General features: G+C 41.1%; 1 protein-coding gene across 2 annotated transcripts in view; it reads right to left on the bottom strand.

Annotated features, from left to right (window-relative positions):
• Window positions 1–16,591, bottom strand: part of gypc (glycophorin C (Gerbich blood group)) — a 162,446-nt gene that overhangs the window by 44,564 nt on the left and 101,291 nt on the right. For both annotated transcript variants that reach the window (XM_072258556.1, XM_072258555.1), the window contains exon 3: window positions 9,640–9,705. In XM_072258556.1, the coding sequence (XP_072114657.1) occupies window positions 9,640–9,705 (66 nt within the window). The remainder of the gene's footprint in view (window positions 1–9,639; window positions 9,706–16,591) is intronic.

Here is a 16,591-nt window from a genome sequence, read left to right as displayed (position 1 = left end):
TAAATGCTTTCCTAACTTGTCTGTTCCTATCCCTCTCCAATGCTATGGTAAAGGAGATAGAATTGTGATCACTATCTCCAAAATGCTCACCTACTGAGAGATCTGACATCTGACCAGGTTCATTTCCCAATACCAGATCAAATACAGCCTCTCCTCTTGTAGGCTGATCTGCATATTGTGTCAAGAAACCTCCCTGAACACACATAACATACTCCACCCCACCTAAACCCCTCGCTCTAGGGAGATGCCAATCAATATTTGGGAAATTAAAATCTCCCACCACAACAATCCTGTTATTATTACACCTTTCCAGAATCTGTCACTCCATCTGCTCCTCAATGTCCCTGTTACTATTGGGTGGTCTATAAAAAATACCCAGTAGAGTTATTGACCCCTACCTGTTCCTAATTTCCATCCACAGAGACTCCGTAGACAATCCCTCCATGTCTTCCTCCTTTTCTGCAGCCGTGACACTATCTCTAATCAACAGTGCCACACCCCCACCTCTTTTGCCTCCCTTCCTGTCCTTTCTGAAACATCTAAAGCCTGGCACTTGAAGTAACCATTCCTGCCCCTGCACCATCCAAATCTCCGTAATGGCCACCACATCATAGCTCCAAGTACTGACCCACTCTCTAAGGTCATCTGCTTTGTTCCAAATACTCCTTGCATTAAAATAGACACATCTCAAACTATCAGTCTGAGTGCATCCCTTCTCTATCACCTGCCTGTCCTCCCTTTCACACTGTCTCCAAGCTTTCTCTATTTGTGAGCCAACCGCCTCTTCCTCCGTCTCTTCAGTTGTGTGTATCCTTCAATCTGATGGCATGAACATTGACTTCTCAAACTTCTGCTAATGCCCCACCTCCCCCTCGTACCCCATCTGTTATTTATTTATATACACACATTCTTTCTCTCTCTCTCTCCCTTTTCTCCCTCTGTCCCTCTCACTATACCCCTTGCCCATCCTCTGGGTTTCCCCCCTCCCCCTTTTCTTTCTCCCTGGGCCTCCTGTCCCATGATCCTCTCATATCCCTTTTGCCAATCACCTGTCCAGCTCTTGGCTCCATCCCTCCCCCTCCTGTCTTCTCCTATCATTTTAGATCTTCCCCTCCCCCTCCCAAATCTCTCACTAGCTCTTCCTTCAGTTAGTCCTGACGAAGGGTCTCAGCCTGAAACATAGACTGTAACTCTTCCTAGAGATGCTGCCTGGCCTGCTGTGTTCACCAGCAACTTTCACGTGTGTCTTTAATACTATAGGGCATGCATTTCAGATGAGGGAGTGCAAGTTCAAAACAGATGTGCTGGACAGTTTTTGTTTTTTCATGCAGAGAGTGGTGCCTGTCTGGAATGTGCTTCCAGAGGTGATGGTGCAGGCAAATATGATAAGTGTTATTTAAGAAACTGTTCAAGAGGTACATGGATGTGCACAGACTGAAGAGAAATGGACACTTTGTGGACAGAAGAGATTAGTTTAGTAAGCATTTAATTACCAGCTTAATTTGTTTGACACAACATCTTGGGCCTGTTCCTGTGCTGTACCATTCTATGCTCCATTGCCTTCTCCCTCAAGTGTCAATCCAGAATCACATTCAATCCTGCAGTTTTGTTTGCTTCAGCCATTCCCAGTGATAGCAGGTTTCGTATTCTCTTTGAATGGTGAGGTTTCTTCTCAATTCCCGATTTGATTTCTTGGTGATTATCTGATATCGCATGCTTTTCCTGACATGTGGCAACATTTTCTTTGTATCCATTCTTTCAAAGCCCTTCAATGTTTTAAAATCCTTTATTAGTTACTCTGTTCTCTTTTCCCAATAGAAAAGGGATCCTGCAAATATTCAGGAAAGGATCCTCAACATTTGTTTCTTGTTCTCTCTTCATTACCTCAATAGCTTTTTATAAAATGATCTGCAAAACTGCTGAGGGAAAAGATATTTGAAGACCACAAGTCTGCCCCAGTAGACAAAACTTGGTCTACTGGGCAGCAGAAGCCCCTCCTGCACTTATAGTTAAGATGGCACTACCAAACATATGCAATAGCTTTCTGGTAGTCAAAAAGTTAAGAAATCCAATTAAAAACATCACTAAAAATGATTTTTCTGAGGTAAATTGTCTTAAATTATTACTGCAAGCAGTGACAGAGCGAGTAATGGAAAGGCAAGTTCAGGGGATGAATCGATGCTGATGGCATTCCGATGCTCATACAGCTGGCCTGGGAGCAAGGTTGGATCACTCTGGGCAGCAAATGAAGCCAGGGACCAGGCAGAGAAGATTCAATTTTGACGCTGGAACTGGCCCGGATGTGAGGTTGGATTGCTCTCGGTGGCAAATGAAGCCAGGGCTCAGGTAAAGAACACCCAATGCTCACTCAACTGGCCTGGGTGCGAGGCTGGGTGGCTCTGGGCACTGAACTGATTTGAAGAGCTTGAGAGCAGGTGAAGAAATCAGGGCCTGGAGAGAGTCACTCACCAGCAGCAGTGCCTTGGTCCTAGTGTGAGGTACAAGGCGCTGTTTAGACAATTTGAACGCCGACCCAGATTGGAGGTAAGAACCGATATCGCTCACTCTCCATGATGTTCACTCCTCTCGCCAGGGTGCAGAGCCTTTTGCTGTTCTATCACTTAGTTAATTTAAAAGTTGGTCCAAACAGACTGAGTAGACAGGGTGTCAGTTGGGATGAGAGTCGATCTCGCTCATTCTCTGTGATGGTCATCTCCTTGGTGCTGAGGCTATGAGGACTGCCCCAGCTATTGCGCTCCATGCCTGCTAATATGATGAACTGATAAACAAGGCTTTGGGCCTGCTCCGGGCAGCTCCAGGGTTCAGATCTTAGGACTCAGTTTTGGTTCAGAATGCTGTTGTTCGCTTCAATTGTTGGCATGAGTTATATATTTTTCCTTTCTCTCACACATCGAGTGTTGGCCCTTTATTTTTATTATTTTTTTATTTAGCTGGGTTCTTTTGGATTTCTTGCTTTGTGGTTACTTGGAGCAAGCAAATTTCAAGGTTGTATAATTTATAAATACTTTGATAATAAATGCATTTGAAACTTGCATTATACACTTCAGAAGTATGAACTACTTACAGCAGATACTTAACATGGACATCCTCGGTAGCGTAGCAGTTAACATGACACTATTACAGCTTGGGGTGTTGGACTTTGGAGTTTAATTTTGATGTCATCTGTAAGGAGTTTGTATGTCCTGAAATGTGCGGGTTTTCTCCAAGTTGTCTGGTTTTCTCCCACAGTCCAAAGACGTACTGGCCAGTAGGTTAATTGGTCATTGTAGATCATTCTGTGATTTTTTTTTTGTGTGCCATACTCTGCCAAAGCCTCGGCGACCACTTTATCAAGTGGTCGTCTTGGAGGAAAGATTCTGTGAGTGGTCCCCCACGTCCTTCTCACAGCGCAGTATTTTTAAATGAGGCTGAGTTGCGAGCTCGACACTCAACCTGGCACGGATGAAAAGCGTGTCTGAGAGTGGCCCGACTGGATTCGAACTCGGGATCCTTCGCTCCGGAGTTCAGCGCTGATGTCACTGTGCCACCAGCCGGCCATTCCGTGATTAGGCTCAGATTAAGTTGTGAGTTGCTGGGCAGCTCAGATCAAAGCATTGAATGGGTCTATTTCATGCTATATCTCAATAAATAAATAAATCAATAACTATATTGGAAAACTACCAAAAATGTTATCTCTGCAAAACACTCCAAGTGTACTGAAAGGATAAATAAACAAACTATCCACCCATCGTCTCACAGTCTACCATCTCCTGTAAGGCTGCCTTAATTACCCAGTCAGCAAACTATGTCACTTACATGCTAAACTATAGAACACAGAGCAGTACAACACAAGAACAGGCTCTGACAAACTAATGGGATGGTGTGCCAAACTAATGAAATTAGTAAGCAAACACGTTATGAAACTAATCCCTCCACTACAGAATGTCCACATCTTTCCAGTTCCTGCACATTCCTGTTCCTATCCAGGAGCCTGTTGAATGCCCCTTCACATTTGCCTCCACCACCACCTCTAGCGCGCATTCCAGGCACTCCCCATTGTCTAAAAATCAACATGCCCCACACAACTCCTTTGAACTTACCCCTCTTATCTTAAATGCATGACCTTTGGTTTTAGACATCTCAACCTTGGGAACAAGATACTCTATCTATGCCTCTCATAATCCTATAAACCCGTATCATATCTCTCCTCAGCTTTCGCCCTTTCTAGAGAGAAAAAAAAATTCCCAAATTAGTCAATTGATTTTGGGCTCTTCCATGGGAAGCGGCAGAGGAAATGATACAAGGTTTTCATGAAAAAATACAACATTCTCACCAATCCTGAGAATATCTGGCACATGAGCATTATCTCTCCTTGTGCAGAATAAGTCCTTGGGATGGTATTGGGAACCAGGTGCGAGGAGCACCTCAAGGTCTAGCAGGAGTGGTGAATGGTGGACACAAACTTACAAATGATCCACCCATCCACTCTGCTAAGCATGTCCTGTGGAAGAGTTTGCAGGTCCAACATTGAACTTGCCACCTCAGACCACACAAAACTAAAGTGGAAATAAAATACCCCGATGCAGAGTGACTGCCTTAGAACAGTACACAAATATACTCTACATATGCTTCATTACAGATTTAACACAATTTCCCTTCTGTAAGCTCTAAGTTGTAAACTCAGCCAGCTCCATCATGGTCACCTCGCTCCCCACCACTGAGGACATCTGCAAAAAAGCATCATGAAAAAACCCCACCATCCGGGACATGCCATCCTCTCACTGTTACCATCACTGAGGGAGTACACCTGCCTGAAGACACACACTCAACATTTTCAGAACAGCTTCTTCCCCTCCACCATCAGATTTTTGCATGTCCCATGAAGCCATAAACACCATTTTGCTATCTTTGTGCACTTTTTAATCTATTCTATCCATCTGTGTCTGTCTATTGTATATTTTATTGTAATTTATAGAACTTTTTATGTATTACACTGTACTACTGCTGCAAAACAACACATTTCACAATATACAATACTGTGCAAAATTCTTTGGCACATATATGTAGTTAGGGTGTCTAAGACTTTTACACAGCGCTGTATGTCAGAGATAATAAACCTATTTCTGGTTCTGATTCTGTCCCTGTGAAGTTCAGGCGGAATGTGTCAATACTCTGTAGGATTAATCATCAATCTGCCCACACCACATTGCATTCAATCTTTGAACCACAGTCTCTTTACCTCCTGTAGAAAAAAAATAAAAGCCAGAGGTTTTCACCTGTTGAGTCATTCACAAAGGATCCAACTGGTCGTTAGAAAAAGACTGCAATTTGGTTCTCAGTTCCTACTTTGGTTTATGATTTACAAAGCCAAAATCACTTCATCGGAACTCACTGGTAACATGCTGCCGGCTGCTTAACTTTAACTCAACTGGAACATGTGAACATTGTTCACATGTTCACATGTGAAAGGCTGAATATGTCATCTTATTCAGTAAGATCATGGCTAATCTTATGTATTTATATTTATTGTGTTTTTATTGTGCTCTTTATGGCTATTGTGTTTTTTTTTATCTGCTGCATTGGATCAGGAGCAACAATCACTTGGTTCTTCTTTACACGTGAACTGACGAATGACAATAAACCATCTTGAACCCTGAACCCTGGATCCTGGGTTTGCTATCTTTAGAGCGAAGGAGGATGAACAGGGTCCTGATAGTATGTACATAAAATTATGGGGAATATATACAAGGAGAAATTTATCTCCATAGCAGAGCTCTCCAAAATAAAAAAAAACATAGGTTTAGAGGAGGAATAAAAGATTTAGAGTGGATCTGAGGAAGAACATTTTTCCACAGAGAGGAAGGTTAGAAGCTGGAATACATTATTACTGGAGAAGGAAAAGGCAGGTATTCTCGTGACAATTAGTCAAGGGCATGCATGATCAAGACACAGAGAGCCACGTACCACTTGTTGACGAATGGAGTGACTACAGATATGTACTTGATGATTGGATCCTACATAGTGGGCTGAAGGATATATTCTGCACTACCTGACTATTTATAAGCCCCAAATTCCTGTCCTGCAACACGCAAGGGTCTAAAGAGAGTGGTGGATGCAGCCACTTCCAGCATGGGATCAAGTCTCCTTACCACTGAGGACATCTACAAGAAGGCAACATTCATCATCAGGGACACCCGCCATCTGGACCATGCTTACCACCTGCTGCTGCCATCACCAGGAAGTACAAGAACCTAAAGCCACATGGTTCAAAATTCAACAACCGATTCTTTCCCGCTGCCATGTACTAACACTGCCACATAAACTCTTTGGCCACTTTGTTAGATACCTCCTGCACCTAATAAAGAGGCCAGTGATTGTATGTTTGTACTCATCCACTGCCATAGTCCATCCACTTCAACATTCGATGAGTTCTGCATTCAGAGACGCTCTTCTGCACACCACTGTCGTAATGCATGGTTATCTGAGTTACTGTTGCCTTCCTGTCGGCTTAAACTAGTCTGGCCGTTCTATTCTCCTCCCTGGCATTAACAAGGCCCTTTTGCCCACAGAACTGACACTCACTGGATGTTTTTTTTTTTGTTTTGTTTTTCTCACCATTCTCTGAAACCCTAGAGACTGTTGTGCACGAAAATCCCAGGAGGTTAGAAGTTTCTGAAATGCTCACGCTCTGTCTAGCCAATCATTCCACAGTCAAGCTCACTTGCATCACATTTCTTCCCCATTGTGATGTTTGGTCTGAATGACAACTGAAGCCCTTGATCAGGTTTACAAACTTCAATGCATTGAGTTGCTGCCACATGATTGGTTAATTAGATATTTACATTAGCAAGGTGTTCAGGTGTGCCTAATAAAGTGGCCACTGAGTGTAGATTCTTCTTTCATTCTCTCAGCTTCTAAAGTTATATTTATTGTGTTGTGCACCTTATGCATAATTTATGTTAATTTAAGTTTATAGTAACTTATGTTTGCAATGCCACATAAATCTAATTTTAATGGCATTTACATCCTATATATGCTTTTGACATTAAACTTTAATTTACTTCAGTCTTTCAGTAAGTGGTATTCTTTTCACACCTTTCATCACTTTCCTTCGTCAATCTCAAAATAAAGACTAAATTGTTCAATGTGAGAATAATTTTACTGCTTATATAAGACCATAAGACATTGGTACAGAATTAGGCTATTTAGGCCATGGAGTCTGCTCCATCATCCTACCATGGCTGATTTATTATCCCTCTCATCCACGTTCTCATGCCTTCTCTCCGTAACATTTGACGCCTTACTAATCAAGAACCTACGAACCTTTGCTGTGAGAATACTCAATTACTTGGCCTTCACAATCACTGTAGCAATGAATTCCACAGATTCACCCACTCCCCACCAGAACACCCCCGGCTAAATAAATTGCTCCTCATCACTGTTCAAAATGGGTGTCCCTCTATTTTGAAGCTGTGCCCTCTAATCCCAGGCTCACCCACTACAGGAAACATCCTCACAAATATCCACTCTCGGCCTTTCAATATCCAATAGGTCTCAGTGAGACCCTGCTTCATTCTTCTAAACTCCAGCAATTACAAGCTCAGAGCATCAAACGTGCTTCATACATTAATCTTTCATTTCTGGAGAAGGAACAATATATCTAAAAATGATGATATATCTAAAGATATCTCATAATTGATCTCTTTCGTTTTGGTCCATCTGCATCTGGAGTTATTTACTCACTTTCCTTTTCAAAGCTTTGGATCACAATGGACTAAGGCTCTCTACTAGCTCAAAGGTGTCCAGTACAAAAATCACTCCTAACTTCAGGAATGAACTGAAATATATTTTTGAGAGTTAAACCATGGCCATCATAAGGTCGGATGCTCAAGCAGAAGCTAGACAAGAATTGAGAGTCATGACTCTCCCCACCATGCTTTGGGTTGTTAAAAACTAGAGAACATAGATTTAAGGTGAGAGGGAAATGATTTAAGAGGAACATGGGGGCAATTGTGCATTTATGGTCCCCTACCTACAGGAAAGATATCAGTAAGATTGAAAGAACGCACAGAAAATTTACAAGGATGTTGCCTGGACTTGAGAACCTGATTTATAGGGAAAGATTGAATAAGACAGGCTTTTCTCCTCTAGAACATAGGAAACTGAGGGGAGATGAGATAGAGGAATACAAAATGATGAGGGGCAATGCAAGCAGGCTCCTTCCACTGAGGCTGGGTAAGACTAGAACTAGAGGTCATGGGTTAAGGGTGAAAGGTAAAATATTTAGGGGGAACACACGGGGGAATTTCTTCACTCAGAGGGTGGTGTGAGGGTGGAATGAGCTGTCAGCAGAGTGGTGGATACAAGTTTATTCTCAAAATTTCAGAGAAATCTGGATAGGTATTTGGATGGGAGAGGTATCAAGGTCTATAGTCCAGACGCAGGCTGATGGGACCAGACAGAATAATAAGGTGGCATGGACTAGAAGGGCTGAAGGGCCTGTTTCTGAGCTGTGATGTTCTCTGACTTTATGACTCAACCTTCTTTTTTAAATACAAAGACTGGTACCTGTATTAATGAATGCCAGAAGAGAGATACTGTAACAACTTTTAAAGAACAGTTGGGCAGGTATATCTTTGAGAAAGATTTAGCAGCAAATGGGGCTAGCTCAGGAAGACAACTTGGTTGGCTCAGGGAAGTTGGGCCAAAGAGCTTGTTTCTATTTTCTATTACTCAGTGTCTCTATGTAGTTCAGACTCCCACGTGGAATGGAATTCATATATCTGGGCCAACAGAAATCAGACTTGTGCTTCCAAATAATCTGGGATGACTCCACTCAAACCTCCTTACCTCACCCAGTCCCTGCTCAAAGCAAATCTAAGATTTTTCTTGTAATGTACTATTCAGTCCCAGAATACAACCAATGTAGCTTGGAGTCAATTGCAGAATACCATAGTACCACCTAGATCAATGGAATATTTTGTTATAATTAAACTGGTTTGCAACACGGCCTGGTATGGAAACACCTATGCCCACGAACAAAAAAATTTACAGGAAGTGTTTGACACATCCCAGTCCATCACAGGCAAAGTTCTCCCCACCACTGATCACACTTACAAGGAGAAACCACGACAAGAAAACAGTTCCATCATTGAGGACCCCCACCATCCAGCTCATGCTCTGCTCCAGCTAATACCAGAGGGTACAGGACCCTTAGATCCCATACTATCAGGTTCAGGAACAGTTATTACCGTACAATCACCTTACAGTCAACAAGCTCCTGAACCAGCATAGATAACTACACTCATTTCAACCCTGAAGTGATTTCACAACCTATGAACTCACTTTCAAGGAATCGACAACCCATGTTTATTTTATTTTATGTTTATTTCAGCATTACTTATTTTTATTTCATTTTATCTACACAATTGCAATATTTTTAGTTGTCAGTCTGTCTTAAGTTTAGTTTTCATAAAGTCTATTGTATGTCCCTATTTTCCTGTAAATGACTGAAAGAAATGAATCTTAAGGCAGTGTAGGGTGACACAGTATATACAGACTTGGACAATAAACTTACTTTGACTTTGATTTTGACAAACTTCTTGGGCACTAAGCTTTAAAGGTGAGTGCATTCCTTACCTCCAATGACAGCAGAATCCATTTCATTACTGCTATTCACACGTGTGTTTCCTGGAGGAGAGATCTCTGCAATAAAACAGCATAAAAGAATTATCAATATTGATATCTTTGTCAATACAGATGGACAGTACAAAATCTTGCTAGCTCCTCTTACAACTTGAGAGATGATTTCCAAGATTCAATAGGCTCATCAAAAAAGGGAACTTGAACAAGGAAAGACATTAGAACCGCTAAAAATCTTGAGCTACACAAGCTACGTTCTGAAGGAACTCAACAGGTCAGGTAATATCTATGGAGGTGAATAAATAGTCCACATTTCAAGCTGAGATGACCATAATACCATTAGACATAGAAGCAGAATTAGGACATTTGGCCCATTGGATCTGCTTCACATTCCGTCATGGCTGATTTATTATCTCTCTCAACCCCATTCTCCTGCCTTCTTCCTGAACTTTTAATGGCTTCACTAATCAAGAAACTATCAAACTTCACTTCAAATATATCCACTGAATTGGCCTCCAAAGTCATCCGTGGCAATAAATTCCACAAATTCACTATGCTCTGGCTTAAGAAATTTTTCCTAATCTCTGTTCTAAATGGATGCCCCTCTATTCTGAATCTGTGCCCTGGAATCCCAGACTCCAACACTATAGGAAACATCCTCTCTATATCCACTAAGCCTTTCAATATTCGATAGGGTTCAATCAGATCCCTTCTCATTCTTCTAAGCTCCAGCAAGTAGATTCAGAGCCATCAAATGCTCCTCATACATTTAACCCTTCATTCTCGGAATCATTCTCAAGAACTTCCTCTGGATCCTTCCCAATGCCAGTGTATCCTTTCTTAGTTAAGGGACCCAGAGCTACTCACAATACTCCAAGTGCTGTCTGACCGATGTTTTATAAAGCCTCAGCATTACATCCTTGTTTTTATATTCTAATCCACTCAAAATGAATGCTAACATTGAACTTGCCTTCCTTACCACCAACTCAACCTGCATGCTGGGGATCCTGCATGAGAACTCCCAAATCCCTCCGTACCTCTGATTTCTGAATTTGCCCCCCATTTAGAAAAAGATCTCCTTTTTACCCCTCCATAGATGCTGCTTGGCTTGCTGTGTTCCTCCAGCATTTTGTGTGTGTTGCACTTGACCCGGTGAAGCTAGCATCAATTTTTCAGCCAGAAGGATATAGGTTAAAGTTCTACTTTGGGAGGTGAGGAAGCCAAAATCATTTTAAAAAGCCAAAATCCTTTTGAAAAATATCAGTAATCTAGTTGCTCTTGAGATCAAAAGGGAAAGAGAAATTCAAAGGATGCGGAAAGATTTACGAGAAGGTATGTGATCGTGGAATTCAGGCAGCAGAACAGTAGAGTTGAATGATAAAAGTGGGTCTACACACAGACAAAGGATTCCCCCCCCGCCCCGGGTGAAGATGGCCAATACCAGAGGACATCCATTTAAGGTTAAGTGAAGTAAAGTTTAAGGAAGGTGTCAGAGGTGATTTTTTTTCCCCTCACAAAGAGAGGTGCATGCCTGGAACATACAACCGGGGGTCATGGTAGGGTTTGATGCAATAGGGACATTTAAAAGACTCTTGGGTAAGCACATGGATGTAAGGAAAATGATTGGTTATGGACTGTGTAGGAAGGAAGGGTTAGATTAATCGTGAAGTGTGTTTATAATCGGTCTTAACAACATTGTGGGCCAAAGGGCCCGGTCTATTCTGTGTTCCAAACTTGCAAACTATTTGAAATTTGGAAAATAGTTAGTGACAGGAGGAAAGTTAAGAGATTGGACAGGTGGGAAACTGTAAGTAATAACTTTAGTAAGGAAAGGAAATATGCGTTAATCAGCAGCAGTTAATCAACCATAAAGGACGTATAATAGTTTAACTTAAAAAAAATATTGACCCTTATCATTATATATCCTTGTGGCATTTCCTGTCAATTCTCTTTGACACTTCGACACAAAGTACATTACTCCGAGTATGACCATGAAAAACTGTCAGAAAATAGGATGAGTCATATATAGACATGTTCTGAGGAATTGCAGGTCGTTACAATTGTCAATTTCAGAATCAGATTTAATATCACTGGTATATGTCATGAAATATGTTGTTTTGCGGCAATGATGTGTTGTAATACATAATAATAAAAACTATAAATTACAATAAATATATATATATATATAATTTAATTAAATAAGTAGTGCAAAAAAAAAAGGGGAAAAAAAGTGAGACAGTGTTCATGGGTTGGTTCATTGTCCACTCAGAAATTGGATGGCAGAGGGGAATAAGTTGTTCCTGAAATGTTAAGTGTGTGTCTTCAGGCTCTGTACCTCCTCGTTGGTGGTAGCAATAAGAAGGCGGCATATCCTAGGTGATGGATATCCTGAAAGATGGATGCCAACTTTTTGAGGCATCACATTTTGAAGGTGTCCTTGATGCTGGGGAGGCTAGTGCCCATGACGGAGCTGACTGAGTTTACAAACTTCTGTCGCTTTTTCCGATCCTGTGCAGTGGCCCGTCCATACCAGATGTTCCTATCAAGTTTCATTGATTTACCTCGATATTTGTCTGTGGATAACAAGTACACTTGGAAAAAATGTACATTACTCTAAAGATGCCCATGATAAATTGTCAGAAATTGGGATGTGTCATTTAAAGGCAGGCTCTGAGCTGTGTCAGGTCATTATAATTGTTCATATTGCTAAGCCTCAGAGAAAATTACTCATCATTGGAGAGGATTTGCATGGTCTATATTATATTTTGTGTGAATGTGGCTGTTTTACACTGCAATCTTCAGCAACTGGAAGGCAATTTAGAAACACAGAAGAATGAGCTCTTCAACCAAAATGAAGCTCTCTAACTTACCACTTCAAAGTACTTTTATTATCAAAGTATGTATACCATAAACAACTTTAAGATTTGTCTTGTTGTAGCAGCCATAAAACAAAGAAACACAATAGAAAAAAGATCTATTGCTTTCCTGGTGTATATAACAAATAAATTCTTCTTGGACTTCCAGCCGGGTACAGCTGTTGATTATAACCAATGTTTCAATGACAAACTCCACCATCTTCAGAACAAAGATGGCAGAGCTTGTCATTGAAATGTTAGTTATAATCAATACCTGTACCCGGCTGGAAGACCAAGAAGAATTTATTTGTAAACACACTAGAAGCCACAAAAAAAATTCCACACAACAAAGACCATCGAACATCCAAACTGAAAGAAAAAAAACGATGCAAGCAATAAAAAATAAACAAATAACATGCAAAACATGAACCTCAGGATCCCAAAAGTGTTCGTGCCTTTCATATCCAGAAATCTACTCATCTCCTTCTTAAATATATTCTGCAACTTGACCTACACTCAGTGCCCACTTTATTTGTAAAGGAGGAGGCATCCGTCATTAAGAGCCCCCATCATGCAGGAAATGGCCTCTTCTCATTGCTGAAATCAAGGTGGAGGAATAGAAGCCTGCAGACACATATTCACCATCTTAGGAACAGCTTCTTCCCCTCCACTATCTGAATTGACAATGAACCCATGAACACTACCTCATTATTTTTCTTATTATATTTCTTATTATTTTTCATTATTAGTATTGCAATGTACTGCTGCAGCAAAACAACAAATTTCACAACATATGCTCGTGCTATTAAACCCGATTCTGATTATGATACACCTGCTTGTTAATGCAAATATCCAAACAGCCAGTCATGTGCCACCAGCTCAATGCATAAAAGTATGCAGACATGGTCAACAGGTTCAGTTGTTATTCAGACAAAACATTAAAATGAGAAGAAATTTGATCTAAATGACTTTGACTGTGCACGGATTGTTGGTGCCAGATGCGGTGGTTTGAGTATCTTAGAAACTGATCTCCTGGGACTTTAATACACAACATTCTCTAGATTTTACAGAGAATGGTTCTAACAACAAAAGGAACAAAAAAATCCAGTGAGTGGCAGTTCTGTGAGCGAAAACATTACTGAGATGAGACCACACGCAGGTTGGAGGAATGAACCTTATATTCTGTCTGGATAGCCTTCAACCCGATGGAATGAACATCAATTTCTCGAACTTCTGGTAATACCCACCCCCCCCAACTCTCCTCCCCCATTTCCTATCAGAGATCAGAGGAGAATGGCCAGACTAGTTCAAGGCTGACAGAAAGGAGACATCTCTGAATGTACAACATGTCAAAACGTTTAGTGGACGGGCTGTAGCAGCAGAAGACCACACCAGTTTCCAGTCCCTTACCTAAAAAAGTGGCCACTGAGCATAGTTCTTAGAGTCAAAGGTATCAATGACAGGAATCAGAACGACGATATTGAATATGGATTATCAGTCATGAACATATTAAATGGTGGAGAAGATTCAAAATAGCTGAATGGATTGCTCTTGCTCCTAAGGTCTATGTTTCTATGAAAGTACAATAGCAAAAATACATACCATTTTCAGATATTTCGAAGTTTAAGGTTCAAAGTACACACAAGAAGTTCTGATATGTTTCAACATGCTAAATGCAATGAGAATGTTTTCTGGATAACGAGGACAAATGAATTTAACTGCCAATCCAAAACATTTTAGTTATTTGCATAGAAAACAGATGGGAAGATTAAAATCTCCAAAGTGCAGATGCACAAATGACCTCACCCATCCAATATTTGGGAAGAGAAAAAGGAAACCAAGCCAGATGTGAGGAAGGATGGAAGGGGCCAGTCCTTGATCAGTAACAAACTTCCATCTATCTTTATCACTGAATATAAAAGCCAGAAATTAGACTTAGGGAATACAGGGTGTTAACTTTACTTCATTTAATATGGATTTGTGTTTGAGTCACTCTGTTTCAATTACTTTGTTTTGCGCTATCAGAGGGAAATGTTTGAATTACAAATTTATCCAAAATCTGAAACTGCATTCAAATAAGTGATAAGCTTTTTTTAAAATCCCATGTACATCGAAACATCAAAACATATAGTGAAATACATCATTTGTGTTAATGACCAACATAGCTCAAGGATGTGCTGCAAGAGTCGCCATTTATTCAGGTGCCAAAATAGCATGGCCACAACCCACAAACCCTAACCATATGTCTTTGGAATACGGGAGGAAACCTGAGCACCTGGAGGAAATTCACACATTTATGGTGAGAACATACAAACTCCTTATTGAGTTTGGTGGGAAATAAACCTGGATTTCTGGTGCTGTCAAGCATTACAGATATCCTTACACTACTGTACTGCATTAGAGAACTTAATGACTGGAACTTTGCTGGACCAGGACTTCTCACTGTGTGCTCTATTTGATGTTCAAGGTCATGCCCTCCCAAAAAAAAAACCTGCAAACAACATGAACAGAGTAGACCAAGGTTTATGACCTCATCAACATAAAATGGAATTAGTGCAAATCGTAAACACAAGAGATCCTGCAGATGCTGGAAATCCAGAATGTTACGCACAAAATGCTGGAGCAGCTCAGCAGGTCAGGTAGCACCTATAGGAATGAATAAGCAGTTGATGTTTTGAGCAAAGACTCTTCATCAGGACTGGAAAGTAAAGGAGAAGAACCCAGAACAAGAAGGTGGGCGGGGGGGGGAGGGGAAGACATACAAGCTAACAGATGACAGGAGAAACCAGGTGAGAGGAAAGGAGGATGAAATCCGAAGCTGGGAGGTGAGAGGTGGAAAAGGCAAAGGACTGAATGTGATGAAACCTAACAGGAGTGGAGAGTGGACCATGGGAGAAAGGGAAGGAGGAGGGGTAATGTCATAGGTGACAGGCAGGTATGGAGAAGAAGAGGTAAGAGGGGAGCCAGAATGGAAGAAGAGAAAAGTGAGAAGGGGAGAAATTACCAGGTTAGAGAAATCAATGTTCATGTCATCAGGATGGAAGCTAGCCAAATGGAGATGAGGTGTTGCTCCTCCAATCTGAGTGTGGCCTTATCATGGCTGTAGAAGAGGCCATGGACCGACATGTCGGAACAGGAATGAGGACTAGAATTAAAATAGTTGGCCACTGGGAAATCCTGATTTTGCAAATGGAGCAAAAGTACTTGCCAGAGTGGTCCCCCAATCTATATCTGGTCTCTCCAATGCAGAGGAGCACCAGATAGAGTAGATTCATAGATGAAGTGTCACCATTTAGTGTAAGTTTGCCCCCCGCGTAAATGAATCATGTACAAGTTTGAGTTCAGTTTATTGTCATTCAAGCATACCATCAAACGAAACAACGTTCCTCTGGACCAAAGTGCACAACACAATACACATAATGCACACACATAACAACCAAAGTAATATTAGCACACATAAATTAACAAATAATAAGGTACATATATGATACAAGTTAAAGAGTAAACTGTATAATGCTACTGCTGCTTCATAAGTGATAGCCTCAGAGGTTGCAGGGAATTCAGTAGTGTTACAGTTTGGGTGAAGAAGCTGTTTCTCATCCTAACAGTTCGTTCTCGAGAAATGGAAATGCTGCTGTGCCTTCTTGACCAAAGAGGTGATGATGAGGGAGCAGGTGAAATCATGCGCTCTATGCGCTGCCAAAAACTTTGTGCTCCTAACTCCCTCCACAGATGAGCTGTGTATGTGTAGTATGGAGTGGTCAACCTGCACCTTCCTAAAGTCCACAATCATCTCTTTGGTTTTGTCCACATTAAGACTCACGTTGGTGTGTTCGCACCATTCTACCAGCTGTACGCCATCTTGTCATTGTAGTTGATGAGGCATCAGTGAACTTGATGATTTGGTTCAAAATGGATCAAACAATGCAGTCGTGCATTAGTACTGCTGGTCAGTACAAACGCGGTGGGCTGAAGACCCAGTTTTCAAATGGCATGACTCTACATTCAAACTACTTGGTCAAATAAGAAGACTGAACAACTGGAAAGGAAAGGACAGTGAATTTAATACAAGTCTGGCACAGAAAGATAAATGA

This window comes from Mobula birostris, chromosome 5, assembly GCF_030028105.1.
Source record: "Mobula birostris isolate sMobBir1 chromosome 5, sMobBir1.hap1, whole genome shotgun sequence".
Lineage (NCBI taxonomy): Eukaryota > Metazoa > Chordata > Chondrichthyes > Myliobatiformes > Myliobatidae > Mobula > Mobula birostris.
This window is presented reverse-complemented; position numbering and strand designations above follow the sequence as displayed.